Source organism: Lepidochelys kempii, chromosome 27 (assembly GCF_965140285.1).
Source record: "Lepidochelys kempii isolate rLepKem1 chromosome 27, rLepKem1.hap1, whole genome shotgun sequence".
In the NCBI taxonomy this organism is placed as follows: domain Eukaryota; kingdom Metazoa; phylum Chordata; order Testudines; family Cheloniidae; genus Lepidochelys; species Lepidochelys kempii.
The window spans coordinates 9,600,705-9,625,136 of NC_136406.1; the positions used below are offsets into that span (position 1 = coordinate 9,600,705).

Sequence of the window (24,432 nt, forward strand, 5' to 3'; positions counted from 1 at the left end):
CAAACGTCACTCATTTCCAACTAGCTCCTGTTCTCCATGCAGCCCCTCACTGCAGTCTGTAGGGCTGGACGGGTGTTCCTGGGAGGCAGGACCGGGCCCTGATTGTGTTATGGACTGATTCTGGCTCCAGCCCTGGCCCCTGTATGCTGCTCAGCAGGGAACAGGAGCTGGAGCTGTGTGGCAGGGGGCTAGGAAAGAATCATTCAGTAAGCACAGCACACAGCCACCAGTCGTGCCCCTACACAGCAAAGCTGGGCCCCGGGGCCATTTGGGGGGTGTCAGGGTCAGGGGGGGTTGTGTCCTCATTGTATGCGGCTTCAGATGTTCTGGAATGCAGAGCAACCCAGAGGCAGCACTTGGGAGGCTGCAGTAAATTAGAGCACCTTTGGGGCTGCTCTGATTTACAGCAGGTGCTGTTCTGCCCCTAGAGCAGCTCTGAATCTGGAGGCTTCACCTTTGAACCCCTCCCTCAGCCAAGTTTGCCCCACTCCTCCTTCCAAGCAGACTGCATGTTCTGTCCTGGGCCCCCTAAATCTCAGCCTGGGGCTGGGAAACATTTCCCTTTGGATCAAAGGGTCTGTGGGGCTCATCTTCTGACGGGTCAATACCCCACGTCTCCAGCTGCTGTCAATGGGCGCTGAGGGTGCTCAGTGGTGCAGGGATATCAGGCATGATACCACTACATCGAAGGGAAGGGAATGGATTTATGACAGCCGTCCTTGCAGGAGAAGGACTCGGGGCTGTGTTTGGGGCCAGGGTCTCCTGTCGAATTTGGTTACAAGCTTTAGACCATCCTCATGTTGCTAAGGGGTGGGGGTTTCACAGCATACCTGCTCAGGGCTCAGTTGTGCCTGATGGGCGCCAGCCCGTGTTGCAGGTGGCAGAAGGGTTTGGGTTTCAGGAGGCACACGGGTTGAGAGCCCAGGCACGTATGGGGGGGCACGTCTGCTGTGCCATCCCTTCGGAGGGCACCTCCTGCTGACCTTGAGTGTCTAGTCAGCGCGGATGGCCAAGCAGGGGTGAGCCAAGGCCCTGCCTCCTTTTGAGGTGGTTTATGCCTCCCAGGGTGCTAGGAGGGCACAGCCGCTGTGCTCAGGGGCACCCCAGGGCTGGGCCAGCGCCCCAGTGAGGGAGGAGAGCAGGCTGCACCATGGTGCATCTTGTGCCCTCTCCCTCTGCACCCTGGGGAGTGTGCTGCTCAAGCTCCCATTGGAGCAGCTTGGCTCAACAGCCCCCCCCCCCCACCACCCATAGCTACGCCCCATAGGGCGAGCACATGTTGAACTTCCAATGAAAGTCAGTGGGAGCTGCAGTGCTCGGCATGGGCTGGGTTTGGATCCCTGCACTCTGCAGGCTGGTGCCTAGAGCCACACAGAATTTCAGCAAGAACATCTGGGCGCAGCCCTTTGAAGGCCGACAGCCCACAGCCGTGGGGCTTTGCTGCTCTCAGCAAGACCGCTGAGAGCACAGATCTCCTGCACGTAGAGCAGATGAGAACTAACCAGCTTTAACCCACAAGTAGTCTGACTTTTACTTGGGTTGCAGAAGTGTCTCACGGCCCCTGTCCTGGAGCAGGACCCCATCGTGCAAGGCGCTGTACAAACAGCACAGACAGTCCCCGCCGCAAGGAGCTGACGACCTAAATATCCAAGGATTCTTGTTTTCACAGGCCATCTTCCAATCAGATGACATTTCTTTCAGGTGCGGGGGAGAGATGTCTTTTAACCAGATGCTCAATTACGGAGTCCTCTCAATGGTTTATTTCACAGGGGGACCCAGGGACATGGGATTCTCTTTACAAAGATCCTTCTATCCAGAAGGTTTTCTTTGCAGAAGCCCTCAATAGTAATGCTTAGTCCTTGTGCATTTCTTCCCTAGATCTTTACAAAGGCGGGTCAGCATTATGACCTTCATTTTCCAGATGGGGAAACTGAGGCAGGGAGCAGGAAAGTGGGCTGCCTAGGGTCACTGAGTGAAACAGTGGCAGAGCCAGGAATAAAACCCATGTCTCCTGGCTCCCAGCCCCGTGCTCCGACAGCAGAGGATCGGCTGTGTAAAGAGCCTGTGTGTTGCCGACCAGCTCCCACAGGGGTGGTCTCTCTTCTTTTCATCAGCTCATCAGGAACCCCTTGCTGCATAGTTTTATCCTCCTTTCACAGGCAACCAGAGACACAGATGTGATTTTATTTGGCTTTCTTGTCCTGGGAGAGTGCTCCCAGGCCCAGCAGGGAGGCATTCCCTAGGAGGCAGGGACAGCTGATGTCAGTGCCAGGGCTGCTGGGTGGGGAAACCCCAGCAAAACGAAATGAATAGAAAATGATGGGGCAGCTACATCCTGGACCCCATTGAGGGGGGTGGGGAGGACGGCATTGTACAGGGGCACTGCCTCCTGAGCGCTGCCTCAGGGAATGGGGTGGCCCTGAATCGTCTCTGCCTCAGTTTCTTCCTCCCGCCCCTGAGCTTCTCTACATGGAGCAGTGTTGGTGATGCAGCGTGACCACTCGGACTCGTCACTAAACAAATTCAACCCCTTGCATGACAACAAAAGTCCAAGCTAACGAAGATGCTTCTGCTCCTCCTGGGCTAGTCTTCTGCCCACCTCCCGGCTCAGTTCTCAGCCACTTCTGGGCTACCTTTAAGTCCTTTCCAGATCTGTTATAAGGCACAGACTCCCAGGCTCCGGGTCGGATTGACCTTTTGTGGGCCCCCATGTAGTCGTTATGGGCCCCTTCCGAGTGTGGCGCTGTTGTAAACCTGGTAGTGGCCAGGCTGCTTGCCCCCGAATCCTTCTCATGGTCTGCTCTTGGACTCTCTTTTAGCTCAGCGCTGTCTCCCCTCCTAGGGATCTCCCTGCGGACCCTACCTCAGGGACTCTCACGGGTTTGCCGAACCTGCTCCCAGGAGGTCTGGCCTAGCTATTCATCAGGCTAACGTCTGACCCCTTGAGTGCCACGATGACCCTCTTCATCTCCCCCCTCTGGGAGATGAGCTAATTGTGTTGGGGGGCCGGTGTGTGTGTGTGTGTCTGAGGCTGGGCTGTCTCCCATTAAAGGGGCCAGCCGCCTGTGCAGGTATCTCCCATTTCAGGGTGGCTGTGTAGATGGGTGCTGGCCATGTCCCCTGCCGCTGCAGCAAGACTGGGTGAGCTAGCTACATGCCTGCTCCTGGGTGGGTAGGTACAAGCTTTACACCCTCAGTTCAGTGGCGGAAGGAAAGTGACGACTTCGGGACGTGTGATGAGACTGGTGGTCAGTAGCCCAGTGCAAGCCCTGGCCAAGGTGACCTTGGCCAGCTGTCAGCTCATGGAGCTCGGGAACAAAAGAGCTGCCGGGGTGGAACGGCACCGCGATCTGTCTAATGTGAAGCGAAGGCTGCAGGGGAAAGGAATGGGCCAGCCACTGATAGAAACCCAGCAGAACTTGCAGCCTGGGTCAAAGGCGGCTCAGCCAAGCCAAGGGGGTGGAATAATCTACCCGTCTCCTCCTGCATGTGAGCCCCATCCTTCCAGCACCACCCCCGCCTTACCTGGCTTGTGACACTCACGCAAGCCCTGATCTCCACCTGACCAGATGCAGAATAGGCCAGTGCTTCTCACCCTTTCCCATATTCCCCCAGATCCCTCTTTGGGATCCAGCCAGGAACCCCCTCCCATTTAGCACTAGGAGAAGGAAAAGGGGGCTGGCGACCCCCTCGAGGATCCTATCCACAGGAAAAGGGCAGAACAAATCCATGCACCCCTGGCCTGGTGGGATCAAGGGCTCAGCAAAGGCTCTTCCTGGGGCCTGTTGCTCCCCTTGCTCACAGCAGTGGGATTCCACGGACTGCAGTTTGCACCTCTCCAAGCACCAGCAGGCTCTGGCCTGCAGCCTGCCGCTGGGGACTTGCCAAAGCCACCCTAAGTGTCTGCCTGAGCTCAGCTGGGAGACTGGGGGAGGGGGACAGGAAAGAAACCCCAAAGCGAGGATGAGCCTATCCCAGCTCAGCCCAGGCCGGTGTGGCTCCCTGCCCTCCAACCTCTGTGCACCCTCAGCTGGCGGACGGCGCAGGGGAGAAGCTGGGCTCCGGGTGGGCACAGGGGGCTGCATGGGGAGGCAGCTGGCTGCCCAGAGGGGGAGCGCCTGGCATTCCTTTGGAGATGGAATTGGGGGGCAAGGGGCCCAGTGCCCAGGGAAGCAGGGATCCTGCTTTCATGGAGCTCTAAGGAGCCAGGTCCCAGTGCCCCCCCCCCATCTTCCCTTCTCCCTCCTTCTGCTCTTTTCCTTCCCACCGGGTCCTCTCTTTCTCCATCTTCCCCCTTCCTCTGTCCCCCCCATTTCTCTTTTCTCTCCCTCCTCCTTCTCTATCCTCCTTCCCCCTTCCCACTCTCTCTCCCCTTCGCCCTTCCTCCTCTTCCTCCCCACTCCCCTTCTCCCCCCCTCCCCAATTCCCTCTCCCCTCCCCTCCCCGCGCTGCATGGAAGGACTTTGGCACCGCGAGTCGCTCTTTGCTCGGGCTCCCGCTGCGCGCCGCGGAAGGGAGAGTAACATGTTCCCTCTTATCTGCTGGGAGAGGCCGGCTCGGTGGGCAGGGTCTGGGCAGAGCTTATAAGCCGCCGGCCGCTGCGGGAGGCTCCCTGGCCAGGCGCTCCGGGGAGACCCCTGGACCGGAGGCGCGCTCGGGTGCCAGGATGCCCCCAGCTCTGCGGCTGCTGCTGCTCTGGCTCGGCGGGGCGGTGGCCCTGGAAGCCGGGCTCCTGCCCCCCGACACCAGCGCCAGCGAGCCGGGGGCTGCCGTCTTCGCGCAGGGGTACAACAGCTCCGCCGAGGTGGTCCTGTTCCGGAGCGTGTCCGCCAGCTGGGATTACAACACCAACCTCACCGAGCCCAACGCCCAGCGCCAGGTAGGAGCCCCGGGCGGGGTCTCCAAGGGGGGTGTCTTTGGGGCCACGCCGCTGGCTGGTGTGGGGAGGGGGGCTGCAGCACAGAGAACCCCCCCAGGGCCGCCCAGCCCCTCCCGGGGGGAGCAGGTGCCATTTAGGGTCGGTGCCATCCCCCCGCCCCTGCCTAGGGGCATCGAGCACGGGGGGAAGCAGAGGACCCCTCCCCTCCGCCTGGCCCCGGGGTCCCCGGGCTGACTCTGTGCCGCTCCTGCCTGGGGGCTGGCACGGGGAGGACCCCCCCTGGGGAGGTGCCCGGGGGGCTGCCGGGGAGGAAGGGGCTGGGGGGGGGATTGAGGAGCTGACTCGGACCGGCTGGGAGCTGCGGGGGGACGGGGGACGGGACACGGACGCGCCATCGCTCGGGACCCTGCGAACTAGACGGGGCGAGCGGCTGGAGGGAGCCCGGCCGGGAAGCCGCGGGGATGCTGGAGAGCGGCTCAGGTGCGGCCCTTTCCCCGGGGCGGCGGCGAGCCTGGGGCCCGGAGCTCCCTGCCCGTGTCCCCGCGGCGCTGGGATGCCGCGTGTCGGTGCCCTGGCTGCTGGCTGGAGGTGCTGGGGCGACGCGTGTCCCTGCCTGGCTCCGCTCTGGAGACTTGTCCTAGCTCCGGGGCGTCTCCTTCCTGCAGTGGGATCTCTGCTTCCCCTGCCTGCCCGTGCCGGGGAGGGGAGGGAGGGTGGATGGGGTCCCCTGGCCTGGGGATTCCCGGTTGCTGTAAGAGCCCTGGGAGCTGTGGGGTACAGGAGCCACAGGAGGCTGCTCTAGCTTGAACCGGAGGCAAGGGACTGAGTGGATACAGCCCCTGGCACCTGCCTTTGGCCCCGGGCCACGAATTAAAGTTTCATTTCGGTGCCAGTTCCCCTGTGTGCCAAGACCCTTGCTGCACCAGGGGGACGGCCCGTTGCCCAGAGGCGCCAGGATCAGGGGAGGGTTGTGTCGGGCAGCTGAGGATCTGGCCCACTGGTGATTTTGTAGAGTCTGCGTGTGTCTATGTGCGCACCGTGGGCCTGGCTGAATGGGTGTGTGTTGTGTGCTGGGACCTATCTGTATGCGTACAACTTTGGTCTAGGCGATGATGCCAACCTTCGGTAACCCCACTGACTTCCATTGGGCTGGACCTGGCATGTCAGTGACGAGGTGACACTAGATGTGTCTGTAAGTGTGTGTGGGGGGGTAATAAATGTCTATATACATAGGTGTGTGCAAATGTACATGTATACGTGGAAGTGTGTGTACAGTGTATAGGTCTGGCCGCAGGGGAGTATCTAAGTGTATGTGTGTGCATGTGGCTAGACCTGTATATATACATTAGAATCATAGAATATCAGGGCTGGAAGGGACCTCAGGAGGTCATCTAGTCCAACCCCCTGCTCAAAGCAGGACCAATCCCCAATTTTTGCCCCAGATCCCTAAATGGCCCCCTCAAGGATTGAACTCACAACCCTGGGTTTAGCAGGCCAAAGCTCAAACCACTGAGCTATCCCTCCCCCCCACATTACTCTGTTACTCTCTCAAAGAATATACATATGTGCACACGTAGCCATACATATGTATATTCTTTGACAGGGTAACAAGCCTTGTGGATGTGGGAAGCGGTAGACATGGTAAATCTTGACTTTTGATACTGTCTTGCAAGACCTTCTCGTGAGCAAACTAGGGAAATACAGCCTAGATGGAGCTACTATAAGGTGGGTGCATAACTGGTTGGAAAAAACATTCCCAGAGAGTTGTTATCAGTGGTTCACAGTCAAGCCGGAAGGGCATATCGAGTGGGGTTCTGGAGGGATGTTCTGGGTCCGGTTCTGTTCATTATCTTTATCCATGATTTGGATAATGGCATAGAGAGCACACTTATAAAGTTTGCGGATGGTACCAAGCTGGGAGGGTTGTGAGTGTTTTGGAGGATAGGATTAAAATTCAAAATGATCTGGACAAACTGGAGAAATGGTCTGAAGTAAATAGGATGAAATTCAATAAGGACGAATGCAAAGTACTCCACTCAGGAAGGAATAATCAGTGGCACACATACAAAAAGGCAAATGACTGCCTAGGAAGGAGTATTGTAGATAGGAATCTGGGGGTCATAGTGGAGCACAAGCTTAAGTGTAACGCTGTTGCAAAAAAAGCGAACATTATTCTGGGCTGTAATATCAGATGTGTTGTAACCAAGACACAAGACGTAATTCTTCTGCTGTACTCCACACTGATTAGCCCTGAACTGGAGTATTGTGTCCTGTTCTGGGTGCTACATTTCAGGAAAGATGTGGACAAATTGGAGAAAGTCCAGAGAAAAGCAACAAAAATGACTAAAGGTCTCGAAAACATGACCTCTGAGGGAAGATTGAAAAAAATGGGGTTGTTTAATCTGGAGAAGAGAAGACTGAGAGGGGACATGATAACAGTTTTCAATACATAAAAGGTTGTTACAAGGTGGAGGGAGAAAAATTATTTAACCTCTGAGGGTAGGACAAGAAGCCATGGGCTTAAACCATCCTTGCTACAACTTAAGTTGGACATTAGGAAAAGCTTTCTAACTATCAGGGTGGTCAAGCACTGGAATAAATTGCCTATGGAGGTTGTGGAATCTCCATCATCGGAGATTTTAAAAAGCAGGTTAGACAAACACCTGTTAGGGACCGTCTAGACCTAAATTCCCTCTAAGCTGCGTGGCTGTGCAGCAGGCTATCAAGGGCCGTGCAGGCGCGCAGATGCAGGGCCTTGGACTGGAGAGGAGAGAGGTGCCTCTTCCCCAGCCCTGGAGCTGCCGCGGCGGGGAGAGGTGCCTCTCCCCAGGTCCCAGGCTGCTGCGATGAAAAAGGGCTCGGGGGAGTCCTCTCTCCCCTCCGCAGCCCTGGGGCAGCCTGCACCCCAAACCCCTCATCCCTGGCCTCGGCGCGGGCCGAGGGACATACCGGCCGCCGCTTCCAGCAGCTCCCATTGGCCTGCAGCAGCCAAACGCGGCCACTGGGAGCCGCGATCAGCCGAACCTGCGGACGCGGCAGGTAAACAAACCGGCCTGGCTCACCAGGGGCTTTCCCTGCACAAGCAGCGGAATGAGTCTAGGAACCACTGGTCTAGATAATCCTTAGTCTGGCCACGAGTGGAGGGGACTGGACTAGATACCTCTTGAGGTCCCTTCCAGTCCTACGATTCTATGATTGAGGGGTGGGGCGTTTATGTATATGTGCACATGCAAGATTCAGATCTAAAGCCAGGACTCGGGAGGCCCTTATCCAACACTTCCTCTTTGCTGAATATGCAGCAGTGACAACCCACACAGAAACTTATCTTCAAAACCTAACGGACAGTTTTTCCAAAGCCTGCCAAGACTTCAGGCTTACTATAAGCCTAAAAAAGATGAACATAATGAGCCAAGGAGTTGAGGAAGCACCGTCCATCAAGATCAACAACTATGAACTTGAAGTGGTGAACGAGTTCATGTACCTGGGATCCACTCTTGCGATCAACCTCTCACTTGAAACGGAACTCAACATCCGCACTGGAAAAGCTGCCACAACACTGTCTAGACTGAACAAAAGGGTCTGGCAAAACAACAGCCCGAGAGAACACACACAGATCTGTGTGTATCATGCATGTGTTATCAGCACACTTTTGTACGGGAGCAAGACATGGACCTTATTCTCTCACCAGGAAAAGAGGCTCAACAGCTTTCATATGCATTGCCTTCGTCGAATCTCTGGAATCTCCCGGAGGGACAGAGTCACCAACACTGAGGTGCTCAAACGGGCCATCATACCCAGCATGCAAACGCTCCTCCGACAGAGACGCCTCCGCTGGCTTGGGCATGTGTGCTGCAGGGATGATGGGCACATCCCAAAGTTCATCCTCCGTGGTGAACTGGCATCTGGAAAAAGACTCAAAGGACGCCCAACATTGCGTTTCAAGGATGTGTGCAAGCGAGACCTCAAAGAAATGGACATGGATGTGGACAACTGGGAAGATCGCCCTCAAGACCGCAGCCTTTGGAAACAAGAGCTTAACAGAGGTCTCCCGAGTTCCAAGAGGAAGGTGTCCAGTTTAGCAGAGGAGAAAAGAGCTCGCAGAAGACAGAGCCCAAAGGGTGGAAACATCACCTTTAAATGTGACAGATGCGGCAGCGAATGTCTCTCTCCAGTGGGTCTCTTCAGCCAGGTTCACAGCTGCCATAAAACCAACTGAGTAAATTCTTTACCCCTCAAGGGTGTGCATACCCAGGCTCTCTCAAGACTGAAGGATGCCAACAACGACATGCATATGCATATGTGCCTGTATTTATAAGAATGTGTGTGTGATGTGTGCATTTCAAATGTGCGTGAGTGTGTGTGTGCTAAGCATCCATCTTACGAATGGCAATGTGTGCCTGCATCTGGGTGTTTCCAGACCCATTTTGGCACCAGCAGACGGATTCCCATTCCAATAATCTGCTTGAAGGACTTCTTCAGTCTGCAGCACTCAGTTGCTGGTACCGTGAGACAATCCTTTCTCACCCGGAGATAGCTGCGTCTCCGCCAAAGCAGCCAATGTCTCCTCTCCATGCCTGGAGGAGACTCCACCATGGCCCCTCATGCATGTCTGGAGGGCCAGCTGTCTCTTTCTCAGAGGGGATGGTCCAGATTCACCACATTCAACAGAGCAGCCCCCTGAAGGGGGTGTTGCTTGGCCATTTACAGCCCTGCAAGGGCAATCAAGAAATCACAGGGAGTTCTTCACTCAGAGGCATCTGCGCCCCGTGTGCATTCTCCTAGCCTGGCAAGGTTGGGGGCAATACAAGGCAACATTCTGCTGCTGGATTGCTGGAGAGCGGTAGCTGTGAAATGATCTCACTTCAGTGCTTACAAGAAGAGCCCTGGGCAGCTATGTAGCCCCCCGTAATGCCAGGCTCACAAACACCTCTGCCACCTGAATTAAATCTCACCGTGCCCCTTTTAATGGCGCAGGAAAGGGAAAGTGACTTACTCAAGAGCAAGCAGCAGGGAACCCCAAGCCCCTGCTCTAGCCGCTGGGCATCACTGCTTCTGCAGGACAAATGTCCTGCTCACCAATGAACACCGATGTTCGTGCACAATTAAGGTGGAGAAATCAAGCTGACGAAAGGAAAAAGGTCAGAAACCTTGGGTCCAGCCAAATCATGCGCAGCCTGGACCAGCTGGGAGGTCAACGGTGGCCCTAAGTTATCTTTATCTCTCCCCCACTCCTGGGGGCAGCTGAGCACTTGCTATGCCCCACAGCATATATTAGAACTGCCTCAGGGCTGCTTTAACCTGTGCCAGGTGCGGCAATCCCTAGGGCTGTCCTATTGGCTCAGGCTCCCTGGAACGCAAGGCCCTTTTTGAGTCTATGGCACAAGGGGACAAGACTCAAAGCCAAGGCTCTGGCCCAAGGTTTCAGTGTTATCTCATGTTCCTTGGGTCAGAACTTCAGCAGCATGGACTGTGCTGATCCACCCCTGCGTGAGAGCTGAGCCTGTGTGTTTTGTAGTGTCTGTTTAACGACACATGCACCATATGACTTTGGAGGTTCGTACATTTTAAAAGGAGAACAGGAGCAGGGACAGAAAACAGGAACTGTGCTATCTCGTCCACTTTCAGCTTAGGACGGGAGTGGGGGCTAGTGGTTAGCACAGGGGATTGGCAGTTGGCACGGTGGCAAAGGGTGACAGCTCTCTCATAGTGCAGCTGGGGCTCCTCCCCAAAGCCCTCGTTTGGGGAATAGAGCTGTGAGCAAGCTCTATTTTTTGGGCAAGGCTGAGTCTAGCAAGCCTCCACAGGTGACTTTCCTTATCAGCCAAGCCAGGCAGAAGGGAGGGGTGAATCTACTGGGGCTCTCCCCAGCCTGCCCGAGCCGGAGGCTCTTCCATGGGGTCTGAATGGCCTAGCAGACGAGAAAGCACCAGAATGACACGTCTCTTCCATTATCCCAGCCCTCAGCGAGTGGCGTTTGCACCAGCCCGGCAGGTTTCTGCATGACTGACGCATGCCTACACCTCAACAGGAATAAAGAGAACAGGCCGGATCCTTCGCGGCGTAAATTGCCAGAGCGCCATTAACTTCAGTGGAGCTGCTGATTTACACCAGCCGGGGATCAGGCCCAGTAAACGTTAGCTCGTCGATGCTTCAGCAGAGAAGTGTAGGGCCCGCGGCGTGTCCTGGCCAACCCCCTCCCTGTCTCCAGAGGCCAATGCTCCAAAGGTCCAGAGGAGACTGATTTTGCCCTCGGGTCTACCCCTGCATGCGGGGAGCCCCTGAGACTGGAAGGGCCCTGGGGCTGCGGGGGGAGGAGCCACACCTAATATAGCCTAAAGTGTGGGCTGCTGTGGCTAGGGAAGGGGTTGGCCAGGACAGCAGTTTCAGCCACTTCTAGCCTTGAGGCTGCCATGGAGCTGCTTGGGGTTTAAAGCTGCTTCCACTGCAGGGCGGGGGGAGGGAAGCTGGCTCAGGTCTGTGTGAATGAATCTGAGCCTAGGTCGACCTCCTCATGCAGTCTGGGGGCGGGCAGGAGGAGCTTGTAGCCGGCATGGGGCAGGGAGAGCGAGGTGTGCACCGAACAGGAGTGTAACGGGGCCATGGGGGAGGATGCAGACTCTCCAGTGGGGAAGGATGAGACTGAGAGAGACTGCTGTGGTATGAAAGCTACCGGCCTGAGTGTGAGATGGCCACATTAGCCATGGGGGCTATTCGTCACTGGTATTACAGTATCACCTACAGGCTATGACTGAGGCCAGGGCCCCGTGGCGCTGTGCTAAAAGCAAGAGGCAGCCCCTGCCCCAAAGAGCTTACAGTCTAACAGAGACAAAGGCTGGGACGGTAAGTGCTTTGCCCAAGGTCACCCAGCAGGCAGTGGCAGAGCTGGAAATGGAAGCAAAGTTTCCAGGGTGTCAGTCGAGTGCCCCATCCTCTAGCCCAAATCCACGAGTGAGTTATGCAGGTCATCCCAGTTGAGGGTGCCTAAAACCTATGTGCTGTCCCAAACCAGCAATCAGAGCCACAGAAATACTAATCTAGAGCCGAGAGAGCTTCATAAATGTATATTGGTTGGATTTTTCATGTCCCTCCCCTCACAAAGCATGCTGAGACCCAGGGGCCCACCTCTCTCAGTGCAGAAAGCTAAGACACCAGAGAAACCCCAGCGGCAATGATAGAGGAGTGATTCACCATATGGAGCAGGATGGAAATAAAGCCCTGTGGGGAGGACGATGCCTTCTGCTTTGATATATGGATCATGGGCCTGATTCCCTGTTGGTCTGCACCTGGAGTCTTCGTTTGCACCAGTGCGAAGTGACTGTCTGGCAGGTGTAGAACGCTGCCATTCTCCTCTGTGAGCACTTGACACCCCCCCTGCAAAGGTCTCACTGACAACAGGGCAGCGGAGAATCTGAGTCCAGTGGCTACCTTGTGTTGCACTGGTATTCCCGATAGCTGTCTGGGCCTGGGGAAGAGAGAGTTTCGAATGTTCTCTAGCTTTCTTCCTGGTAATTAGCAATCAGTGACATTTACCGAAACAATCCGCTGTTTAAAGGGAAGGCGGTGAGAAGGCTGATAAGATCTAGCCTGACAAAACATTTTATTTCATATAGTATATTTGCAAGATCCAGGACCCCCAAAAAATCTATCTATCTATCTGATGATCATTCCATCCCCATATATATCTATCTGTCTATCTAAATTGTGTGCCTCTTCTCCAGTGTTTCCTCAGATACAGCACTTGCCCCTCATTCCCCCGGGAAACACAACTATCAGAAAATCTTCAGAGTTGCACTGGGATCTTGCCATTGCTCCTCCGTGCAAGGCGTGCGTTAGTGTTACACTTGCTTGGGTGCCGTGCAAGAGACTCTTGGAAACTCACGGCTGTAGAATCCAATCCTCAGCAATCGCAGAACCCCACAGAAGGGACACCCCAGTGGGCTTGAGGCAGTGCAGTAATCTCCTGGTTAACTTCCTGGGCAGAGAGTCCTGGAGAGACCGTGGGGTCAGCATGGGGGAGGGAGGAAGGCAGGGAGCAGCAGAGGGACCACCCTGTGCCTCATGCACGAGGCCTCTGGTGATTAAAGGAGTGTGACTGACAGGCTGAAAAGGCCCGGGAATCACATGCTGAAGGGATTTTGATGGGGTGTAAGTGTAAGTGTGCTTTGAGCAGAGCGGGGGTAGCAGAGACCATTCCCCCTCACCCTGCATATCTGAAACTCAGCTTTGAAAATTGCAGGCCGTCAATAGATCTCATTGATCTGCAAAGCTAGGTGCCCTACCGGGGCGTTCTCCCCTTTACCCTCCTTGCTTCATTAGCCATAAGAGAGGCAGCAGGCAGAGCGGTGAGGTGTGGGGGCTGGGACAGTGGACCTTTGAACTGGATCAAAGATTAGTAACTGTCCATTTTCAAAGGTGGCTGTTCTAAAGGGAGGGGAGCCATGCTGAGCTGCCAGGCAGAGCTCTGGGAGCGCAGGCTCTGGGGAATGGAGCCCTTCTGTCTCCTGGTGAATGGCTCGGGCACTGACTCAACTCCCACCTGCACCGTGCCTCTCTGAGCATCTGCCCAGCAGCTCGGGGCAACCGGTTTTCAGCCTCAGGAGCTGGCCGCCAGCTACTTGCTATGTGGGCGGGTTCTCCTGAGCCGCCTGGTCTCCTTTCTGCTTGGTGATTTGCCGTCTGGAAGGAGAAGAGCAAATCTGGGTACCTGTGCGAAGGTTTCTTCAAATGGCTGTGTGATCAAACCCTGATCTGTGCGACTCCAAAGAGGGTCGAAGCGATGAGCTGTTCCACACACCCAGCTAGGGTGACCAGATGTCCTGATTTGATAGGGACAGTCCTGCTATTGAGGGCTTTGTCTTATATAGGCACCTATTACCCCCATCCCCCGTCCCGATTTTTCACACTTGCTGTCTGGTCACCCTACGCCCAGGCACGGCCGCATGCCCCCTTCGGCTGTATCCACCCACATCCGCTGCCCAGGAAGTGAGGCCTGAGTAATGAGGAAGAGAATGAAATGAAACAACCCAGCCTAGCTGGAGACTGGCTGAAAAGGCTTAAATGGCAGCTAATGAGCTACCAAATAAACTCTCAGAGACTGCCCCAAGAACAGGCACTTCGCATGTTTTCCTTCCCCTGCTGCTAGGCTGTCAGATCTGGACCAGGCCCATCTTGTAACGTCAGCATTTCCAGCCAACAAAATATTAACACATGTGTCACGGAGTCCCCGGGCGATGCTCTGGAACTGCTCCCTACAAAGCCAGGCAGGATTCTGGGGAAGTCTCCTTTCTGGGAGCAGACTGTCTTCAGGACACCCAGCTCACATAGCTTCCACCCTCCTGGGTCTGACCTTGGAGCATTCAGCATCCTCTGCCCCTCCGTGCGCTTCCCACCGCCAGTCCGCTCAGGCGGGCTCCTGGGGAAGCCAGAGGGTCCTGCCCCCCAACTCCGCAGTCAGATGTGACTCTCAGCCAGCCAGTAAAACAGAAGGTTTATTAGACGACAGGAACATGGTCTAACACAGAGCTTGTCGGTGCAGAGAACAGGACCCCTCAGCTGGGTCCATTTTGGGGGGCAGCGAGCCAGACAACCACGTCTGCACTTCACTCCTTGTCCCCAGCCAGCCCCAAACTGAAACTCTCTCCAGCCCCTCCTCCTCTGGGCTTTGTCCCTTTCCCAGGCCAGGAGGTCACCGGATTCCTTTGTTCTCCAACCCTTTAGCTCTCACCTTGCAGGGGGGAAGGGCCCAGTTGCCAGGAAACAGGGTGTCGGCCATTCTCTGTGTCCAGACCCCTGCACACACCTGCCCTCTAGGGCTCTGCAATGATCATACACCCTTATCCCACCATCTAGATACTTAAGAACTGCAGAGGGGAAACTGAGGCACCCCCACAATATTCAGAGGAAACATTAAGAACACTCCCGCTTCGTCACAACATGCCACAAGCAAGAACAGCTACCAGGAAGCTGCTTTGCCTTTTGACCCTGCAGACTGACAGCCAGTCCCCGCGGCCATGCGCGCTTTACTCCGTTACATTTGGGGTCAAGCTCATCTGGCTTGGACTGAGCCAAACCCTGGGCTCCTTACTCAGACAAAACTCTCATAGAAGTCAATGGATCAGGCGCTGAGGCCCTCACCCAGATCCTGTGTAATGAGAGGTCTGCTAGAGGTGATGGCGAATTCCTAGCAAATAACCATTGGAACAATTGACCACGGGTCACAGCGGATTCTCCATCACTGGATGTTGTTTAAAAGATCTGCTCTAGTTCAAACATGAGTTTGTGGGGGGCAGTTCTAGGCCTGTGTCGTACAGGAGGCCAGACGAGCTGATCGCAGTGGTCCCTTCTGGGCTTGGAATCTATGAAGAAAAATAAGTCATCCAAAATTCTCCACCCATGTTTAAACAACTCCCCATAACCCGTTGGTTGCTCTTTCTTGCTCTCGAGTGGCTGGGCCCCAGGAGAGGTTTTATGAGTCTGTTACAGGCTTTGCATTAACAAACGTGCTTCTTTAGCTCAGCCAGGCCAGGATTTTTAGAGCATGGGGTGCCAGGTTCAGCCCCTACAAACGACCCTGCGTCACTGCAGTTTGTTTCTGAGATCTTGGTTTTTTGCCGTGAACTCTACAGGTTGCATCCGTTCCCAGTGTTGCTGAGCAGGTCCAGTCTGCTTGTAACACAGCCTAAGAAAGGGGCGCGCCCCAGAAACGAAAGTAGGGTGAATCTGCTGTTCCTGGCACGTGAAACCCAGTTCAGGCTGAAAAACGGGGGCGGGGACAGTAGGTGTTGAGGTGGGCATAGCACCGGGGCAAGGTGTCAGGCTGGCAGCCGTGGACGTCAGAGGTCCTCTCTTTCTCCTGCAGTGAGTACACTAACAGTGCGAGCTGCCCATCCCTGGCTCACCAGAGACATGGCAATAACTCTCTGTCACTAGGGCTAGTGTCACTGGCTGGATGTGCTCTACGGTCCCCCACGCGAAAGGCTCTGGATCCTGCACCCGGGGCCCAGAACTACTCTGAGCTTTGCAGGGCTTGGGTTCTTTAGGACGGCATTCATCTCTCCCTGCTGAAACTCTGCCTAGGTGGGCTTTGTGCAGGGATGGAAGAGGGTGAAATGAGCCCCCCCCAAGCTGATCCTGATCGGCTGGGAATCAGGTGGCTTCAGTCAGTTATCAGCTGTAGCTAGGAAAGAGACAGGTGGCTTCCATAGAGGCCTGGGAGAGCCCAGTGAGGGAGCAGAGCTGCCGAAGGAAAGTTGTCCCCTGAGAGGGGCTGAGAGGGGAGAAGGAGGCTCCTGGGGCAGGCTTGGGGGGGAAGGTCAAACCTCAAACCACGATTTGAGGACTTCAATAGCTCAGAAATAGGTGAGAGGTTTATTGCAGGAGTGGGTGGGTGAGATTCTGTGGCCTGCATTGTGCAGGAGGTCAGACTAGATGATCATAATGGTCCCTTCTGACCTTACTATCTATGAATCTATGAATCTGTGGCCTGTAGGTAGACTGGAAACAAGGATCCCAGCCTGTGGGAAGGACTCCAGGGAGCAGTGAAGTTGGAACAATTTGTACAGTGGGGGTGCTGAGAGCCATTGAATCAAACTGCAAAGCCTGTATAGGATGGAAACCACTTCAAGCCGGGGGTGCTGCAGCACCCCTAGTTCCAGCACCCCTGCCGGGGAGGAAACTCTGAGGGTTAGTGGCTCAGGTAAAAGCTGGATCTCCAGGAAGAGAGGTGGGAAGGTCAGTAGTGTACGAGAGAGCAGGATGGAGAGGGAGCCCAGGAGGGTGGAGGGCCCTTTAGGTTTTCTTTTGGGACTGTTGTTGGTTTGTGATCCGTAGGGTTGCCACTTCTGAGATGCAGAAAAACTGGGCACGGGCCAACCCCCCTGCCGACAAAGAGGGTCCTTACCCCTCCCTGGTGGTGAACCAGTGGGTCTGTCTCACTTCCTGGTGCCCCCTGCGGGGATGATGGTGTTGGCAGGGGAGGGCTCCCACGAGGGCTCAGGGAAGCGGGAAAGACCTAAGCCTCACCAGCAGGGATGGGTAAAGAGTGGGGTGAGGGAGGCAGGGGTCTCCTTACCCCTCTCTGCTGGCGAGCCTCAGGTCTGTCCTGCTTTCAGGTCCCCAGCCCCAGGAGGAGCGGCCATGGTTTTGGCAGGGGCGGGCCCAGGATGCAGCGTGGGACCTGGGTGCCAGTTGCTTCCAGCTGTGATGTGCATGGCTGGTAGTTACAAGATTGCTGCTCGCACGGCTGCGGGTGCGCATGGCAACCCTCACCCCCCCCCCCAGCTCCTTACATCTCTTGCACTGCAACGGGCAAGGCAAAAACCGGCCCATTGGCAACGCTAGTTATCAGCACTGTGCCTGGGGGTGCTGAGAGAAGCAACTGCCTGAAAGAGCTTCCCTGGGGCGGGTAGGCCGGGGTGTGGACAGGGATTAATGTGAGAGAACACACACTCTGAGAAGAAAGGCTGAGGACCGGAACTGAGCTGGGTCTCAAGCCCAACCAGCAGTGGGGAGGAGCCAGCAGGTGCAGAGAGGGTCTGGCAGGAAGCCCTATTACAAGGTGCAGATCCCTGAAACAGAGTTTTACCTCCAGGGAAACTGAGGTAGGGTGAGTAGTGCCATAGCAGGCCACAAGGGGGCATCGTGGAGGCTGACCCTGCCACAGGGGGTTGTGGACTAATGGCTCCATCTATGCCTGGATTCTCTGTCCCATCCACCGTCCCGCTGGGCTCCCTCCATGCCAGTGAGGAGACCTCCTCTGTGGCATGGAGGGGTGTGGAGACCTCCCTGTGTGCCTGCCTTTCCTGCCCCTCACTGCAGGGCTTGGTTGGCAGGGGGAGCCTGGTGTGACCCCTCTGCACCAGGTGGAGTGTGAGAAACGGAAGGGATGTGGAGTTGCCTCTGAACTTCCTGGAGCGTTAAAGAGAGTGCAGAGTGGGCCCCGGGCTGAGCAGCGGACGATGGAGCGTCTCTGGGCTCATCATCATATCTGCCCACCAGACGCTCCCAAGCAAAAGAGCCGACTCAGCCCTTTTCCCGGGCTCTTAGGGCCCATTCCAGAGCCACCTTTCCGTCCCCCACCGCTGCAAACTGGGTATTTAACATTGCTCTGTATTGTCACCTGACAGCTACTCAAGTGCCAGCTGTCTGTGAATGGAGCCAGCTAAGTGACAATGGGTGGGGCTGGTGGCTGCCTTGCTTGGCGCTTGGGTTTGATGCCTGCTCCAAGCATCTGCACTGGGAGCCAGGCTCAGGAGGGTTAAAAGGGTCTCGTTTTGTTCATTGGAGGGAGCCCTGCGTCTGTAACAAATGAACACAGTAGCATTTACAGGAACCCTAATTACTCCTAGGGTCATTCAGATCTTGCAGGGCACAAAGCTAGATCTATGGGTCTCTTCCCAATTCGAAGCCAGCTACCCTGAGGCCATTGCCACCTGAGAGGGGCTGTGTGACATCAGACAGTGCGATTGCCCAGCAGCCTGGTGCCCACATCACTAAATAACCCTCCAGCTCACTCACTTATTAATAATGTTATAATTAATACGTAGCTCTTAGCTAGCACTTTCCATCACACTTTACCAAGGAGGCCAGTGTCGTTGTTCCCATTTTACAGCTGGGGAAACTGAGGCACAAGATGGCAAAGCGACTTGCCCAAAGTCCCCTAGCAGGTCAGCGGTAGAGATGGGAATAGAACCTAGGTCTCCCAGGCCCCCTTGCTAGTCACTAGACTAAACCATGCTGGCTCTTGAATACAAATGGGAGTTAGTTGGCTGGATTGTGTGCTCACAACACACACTGTAAACTTAATATATAGCTGAATTCAGTGTATCTCTTTATATGCCATAGATTTTTGTCTGATTCATCTAGATGCTGCTGGTGCCTAGACAGAAGAGTGAGGGGCATGCTGGAAATACTTTAGGTAGACAAATAGATAGAGTGATGTGTATGTAACTATGAAACGGCTGCTGCTTTCTGTTTTCCGTCCACTGTGCCTTTCAACTTCCCAGAACTCCGCTTGTGTGTAGAGACATTTACTGCAGCCTGTTCCCGAGTGAAATGCACACGCTACACTCTCGCCACTTGTTGGTTGGTTTGTTTCCGTAGTTTAAAGCAAAAGTCTCAGTATTGGCAAATACTGTGAGCTCAATCCCTGAGGGGGCCATTTAGGGATCTGGGGCAAAAACTGGGGATTGGTCCTGCTTTGAGGGGTTGGACCAGATGACCTCTTGAGGTCCCTTCCAACCCTGATAGTCTGTGATTGACTTGTTGGATTCTCTAACCGTGTGTGAAAACACCACATAATTTCCTGTTAATCATTTATAGCCCACTTAGAAATGGAGCCTCACCCTTGCAAGGTCAGGCTTGACAAAGCCCTGGCTGGGATGATTTAGTTGGGGATTGGTCCTGCTCTGAGCAGGGGGTTGGACTAGATGACCTCCTGAGGTCCCTTCCAACCCTGATATTCTATGATTCTATGACTGGTAGTTTTTTCCCCTGCAAACAGTGCGGGTTATTCAACCTTGCCTGTTGAAGATGCCAGCAGGGCTGCAATAGACGCACATTTACCCGCCAGCCACCTAGAATCCACCTGCTGCTTCTGTTCAGTTCAAAAGCGGGACCGTGCATAACACTTTTTCTGGCGCTTGTTTGCCCGCTGGAGAAGCTCCAGGCAGGGAGTGGGGCTTGGAGCGATTTCCACTTTGGCTGGAAATCGGTGTCTCCTCTTATAAATGTCAGAGATCAGTGCCACCCTGTGCATCTCCTCTGATTATTTCCCCTTTCCTAGCCAATTCTCCTGTAAGGCACGGTCCTTACACAGCAACTTCCTCGTGAGCCACTGAGCCACATGGTTTTCATCTGCACAGCTGCAGTGCGAGGGTTATCTATGCAGATCTGTGCAATGAGCCCTTGATGTCAGTTGCCAGAAGCCAGTGGAGTGCAGGATAATGCGGGAGGTCATTTCAACAGATGGGGGAATTGCTGCTGATTGGGATCAAAGCAATCATGACTGAAAGGAGTCCTGCCACCCAACGGACCGATGGCCTTGCTGGGCACGAATGGTTACACGTTCATACCCATCGTATGAACAAACCCTGGATCTTAATACCATAGGAATCGGGAATCTGAACCTGGATCCAAATGTTATGGTTCCCCCTTTATCTGTCTATATAACTGGCCGGACCAAAATCCTGCATTCAGACATTCCCAAACTTAATGTTGGGGAATTCAAATCTGGCCCATCCCACATGCAGGCCAGCGCGGAGGGCTTCAGAGCCTGGGGGGCAGCCTGAGCGAGAATGTCTACACTGCTATTTCAGCCCGAGTTCATTGATCTGAGCTCTGAGAGTCGCTGCTGCCTCCCCCGCCCCCTCCAGTGTAGACGTACCCATATACACCAGTGCAAAGTGGGCCTGATTCTCATTCTAGGGCCCTTTTACATAGCTCTAGCAGTCTGTAAAGTGGGAGTCCTCACTTCAAGGCCCCTTCACGCTGCCAGCATGGTGTAAAGGGGCCTTAGTGTAAGTGAGAATCAGGCCCCCTGAGTGCAAAGTGGGTATAAAATGCCATCCAATCAGAATGGTAACAATTCCCCCCCTTCCCCCCGGCCTTCCCCTTGTGCCAGTGTGAATGACCACAGTGCAGGGCAGTGGGGAAGTGGGTCCTGTACTGTGCATGCTATCTTCCCACCCAGCCTTGTTTTGTGGCTGCACCAGATTTAGGAAAAGGAATGACAAAAATACTGACAAATGAGCCACTGCATCAAAGCTGGGACAGTCTCTCCCCAGACCCCCTGCCCGCGCTCCAGTGGGCACTCCCTCCTCACCCCCAACCAAGCCTGCCTCAAACCTGGGGGATTCATCATCCCATCCAGCATTGCCAAGCACTGCAGGAAGGAAGGATCTGCCTTTCTGTCAAATATCAATTCTTGCCCTGTGCCAGAGATGGGATACTTGACCAGATGGGCACATTGTCTCATAAGAATACCTAGGACTCCTATTAGCACCCCACCTTTTCCCACCCCAGCCCTGCCCCCATCCCACCCCCTTCCCCACCACCTCCCCACTCCTCCCCCTCTCCTGGAAGGTTCTAAGCGCCACCAAACAGCTGTTAGGCGGTGGCGGGGAGGCCAGGAAGTACTGGGAGGGAGGGGGAGGAGTGGGGACGCGGCATGCTCAGGGGAGAGAGAAAGAGGCGAGGAGGGGGGAGCTTGGCTGCCGGTGGGTGTGGCACACCCGCTAATTTTTCCCCGTGGGTGCTCCAGGGCTCATGGAGTTGGCACCTATGAGCTAGAGCATCTGTCTACCCATGCTGGAAAGCACCCTTCCAGCTACAGTATAGACACACCCCTAGTGAGTTACAGTCCCTGCCCCAAAGAGCTGACTGTCTCCACAGACAAAACTCAGCAGAGGAAACAGACAATGGCAGGTGAAGTAGCACCCCGGAGGTCACACAGCAGGTGGGTGGCAGGTATCTCCTGAGTCCCAGCCCGGTGCCCTATCCACTAGACCATGCTGCTGTACCACAGCTCCCACGTATGTTACAAAGGTGATTCTCGTTGTCTCCATTTTACAGGTGTTGCAGCGAGGCAGGGGACCATGTTGTGCCTCCCTCTTGGTTGGGCTGGCCGTCTTGTGGTCCCTGCTGGTTGGAGATGCGTAGGTCTGCCAGTCTGTGGCCCACGCTGGGGCTGGTTCCTGCTCCCTAGAGCCCCACATAGAGTGGGGCACAGGTGCTGCAGGGTAGACGGTCCCCTGGGAGCGATGGCTAAATGGTTCTCCCAGGAAAGGGGAATATCTGTCACAGAAGAGTCTTTTCCTCCTGCCTTCCAGATCTTGGCGTCCCTGGAGGAGCAGAACTTCACAGAGGCCTGGGGGAAGAAAGCCAAGGAACTCTATGGCTCCATCTGGAAGAATTTCTCAGACACTCAGCTGAAGAGTATCATTGGCTCCATCCAGACCCTGGGGCCTTCCAACCTGCCCCTGGACAAGCGTCAGCAGGTAGGCGTCGTGCCGGGTTGCTCTGAGAGCGGGTGGGGAAGTGACACCCAGGGAAGCTAAGGGCACGTCTACACTGCAGTTAGACACCTGTGGCTGGCCTGTACCAGCTGACATGGGCTCGGGCGAAGGGGCTTTTTTAATTTCAGTATAGATGTTTGGGCTGGATCCTGGGCTCTAGGACCCTGCGCGGTCAGAGGGTCCCAGAGCTTGGGCTGCAGCCTGAGCCTGAAGTCTACACTGCAGTTCAACAGCCCCTCAGCCTGAGCCTCGCGAGCTCAAGTCAGCTGGCATGAGCTGGCCATGGGTGTCTAACTGCATGTAGACATACCCCCAAGTCACTGAGCGGTTGGGGAAGAGAGCAAGAGATTGATCAGGGGTGTGTGTGCATGCATGGGAGGGTGGGGGGAGTCTTCAGGGCTCAGCTGGGTCTCCGGTAGGCTCTTGAGACATAGGAGGCCATCAGAAAATCCATCTTTTGGTTTGTGAATGGAGCCGTGTTGATGGGGAGTCACCAGCTCAGGCTAAAATATGGAGCTTTAGGATTTTCCCAGCTGCTTTTCTGCCCTGTTGGCCCTACTGCGGGCCTGCTGTGGGTGGGTGCAGCTCCTCTGACTGGGATGATGGGCCACTGCAGGCAAAAGGTGGGAAGCACCAACCCAGACAGTGTGGGCCTGCTTCCCACTGTCTCCCCCTCCCCCCCGATAGTAACTCCGTGCAGCAGGGGGCCCTGCTATGCGCAGATCCAGATCTGCACTGTCAGCACAGGAGCCCCGGAGCTGAGCGTGTTCCGGGGCAAAGCTGCGGGGGAAGGAGGCGTGGCTGTGCTGGACTTGTGCTGCAGAGATTCTGTGTCCCGCATGGCCCCATAGGCACAGATCAGACAGGCAGGAGAGCCGGGTCTCCGATTCCATGCCTGACTGGTCATACCACGGCAGTGTGAGCGTTCCGACTAGGTCTCTTAGCCAGCTATCCACTTCTGCGCATGGCCTACGTGGATCTAGTAAATATAGAGTCACTATTTATAACCAGCAGTAGGACTGTTTCCCCAGACCAGGAAGGATTACATTCTACGCCCAGATCATTGGCAGGCCCTTTCCTCAGTATATAGTTTGTTCATTCCAAGAATGAACTGGAAAAGTGACCCAGAACAAAGCTGGTCTCCTGGCCAGAAAAGGCTGCAGGGGCCAGAGCTCTTTCTCTCTGCTCCAGGGCCAGTCTCAGGAGTCAGCCAACTTGGAGCTCCCATTCCAGCTGGGTGTGATAATCAAACAGGGCTGGCTGGCCGGCTCAAGCCCCTGACCCTTAAAAGAGCAGCCCCCCCCATTAGTTACCATGGTTGTCCTTTAAAGGTAAGTCAGTGCGTGCTCATGTCCCGTGTGATGCCACAAGTTAGGATAAGGCCAAGGCAGATGTGGAGGGAAGATCGGAAAGCAATCAGTGTCGTCAGAGAGGCGTGTGAGGTAGCAGGCAGAGGGGACGCCTTGTAGAAGCGAGGGCGGGAGTTTTCACAGCGGCCGAAGGGAGGCTGACGTTGAATGGATGGGAACTGACCCTCCAACTCTCGGGCCAGGAGACACGCGAGCAGACCAGCAAAGGTAGAGAGCGGAGGGAGACAAGACTGAATTGGGCAGTGTGTCCAGCGCCTAAGGAACCCCCTGGGAGGGTGTGTGGCTGGGAAGCAGCTTGAGAGGGCTTATCTCGGAAGAAGTAAACATTGCAAACGAATTGAAACCCAGCGGGTGCCGTGGGAAGGAGAAGAACCAGGGGAGCCAGAAATAAACCAATGGGCCCGCGGAGGCGTGAGACGCTGTAGGAAGACCAGAGGGAGGCCAGGCTCCAGGGCCTAAGTCTCTAGTGATTTTCAAAGTCTCTAGTGATTCTGGGGGCCCCTGGCAAGATGGGTCTTAAAGGGGCCTGGTTTGCAGAGGGCAGGTGCTTGGCACAGTCTGGGAGTCAGGCCCCTTTAAGGCCTCTCAAATTGGGCACCCCAAAAATAAAATCACTCGTCACTTTGGTATATGTAGCCCCAGTGGTAGAGAGGCTCTGCCCCAGGCTTCAGATTGAGGAGTAAAAAGAGGGGGCAGGAGGGGAGTGGTTCCCAGCAGCTTGATTTAGAGTCTGAAATTCTGCGCCCCCAGAAGGTGCAGGCCCAACCTCCCAGCCCACGGCGCTGGGGGGCAAAGGCGGCTTTCAGTCACCTTCTCACCCTGGGCTGTCACCGAGGTCAGCGTGGGCCCCTCTCTAAAATCAGCTCAGATGGTGCGGAAAGGCATGGAGATGCTATCCCATCCTGAGAACCGGTCCCAAATCCTCCTGCAAAGGAAGGCTGGGGTCCCCACTGTCTACGTAGGTACTTCTCTGCCCCCCATCCCCACAGCATCTGAGCCAACCCCAATCGTGAGTGAGTGCAGCCTCCCCATTGTACAGGTGGGAAACCAAGGCCCAGAGAGGTTAAGCGACTTGCCTGAGGTCACCCAGGGCTGTGGCAGAGCAGGGGCTGTCAGGACCATCCTGCCTCGCTTACAAAGTCGCTGTGTCAGGACACTGGACAGGCTGTAA

The 24,432-nt window shown here is 55.5% G+C and overlaps 1 protein-coding gene across 1 annotated transcript in view; it reads left to right on the plus strand.

The window, feature by feature from the left end:
• The first annotated feature begins 4,532 nt into the window (after positions 1-4,532).
• The window catches only part of ACE (angiotensin I converting enzyme), a 59,536-nt gene continuing 39,636 nt past the window's right edge, over positions 4,533-24,432 (plus strand). Inside the window, exons 1-2 of the mRNA XM_073326207.2 lie at positions 4,533-4,879; positions 21,706-21,873. Of these exons, the coding sequence (XP_073182308.2) occupies positions 4,667-4,879; positions 21,706-21,873 (381 nt within the window). The 5' untranslated portion in view covers positions 4,533-4,666. The remainder of the gene's footprint in view (positions 4,880-21,705; positions 21,874-24,432) is intronic.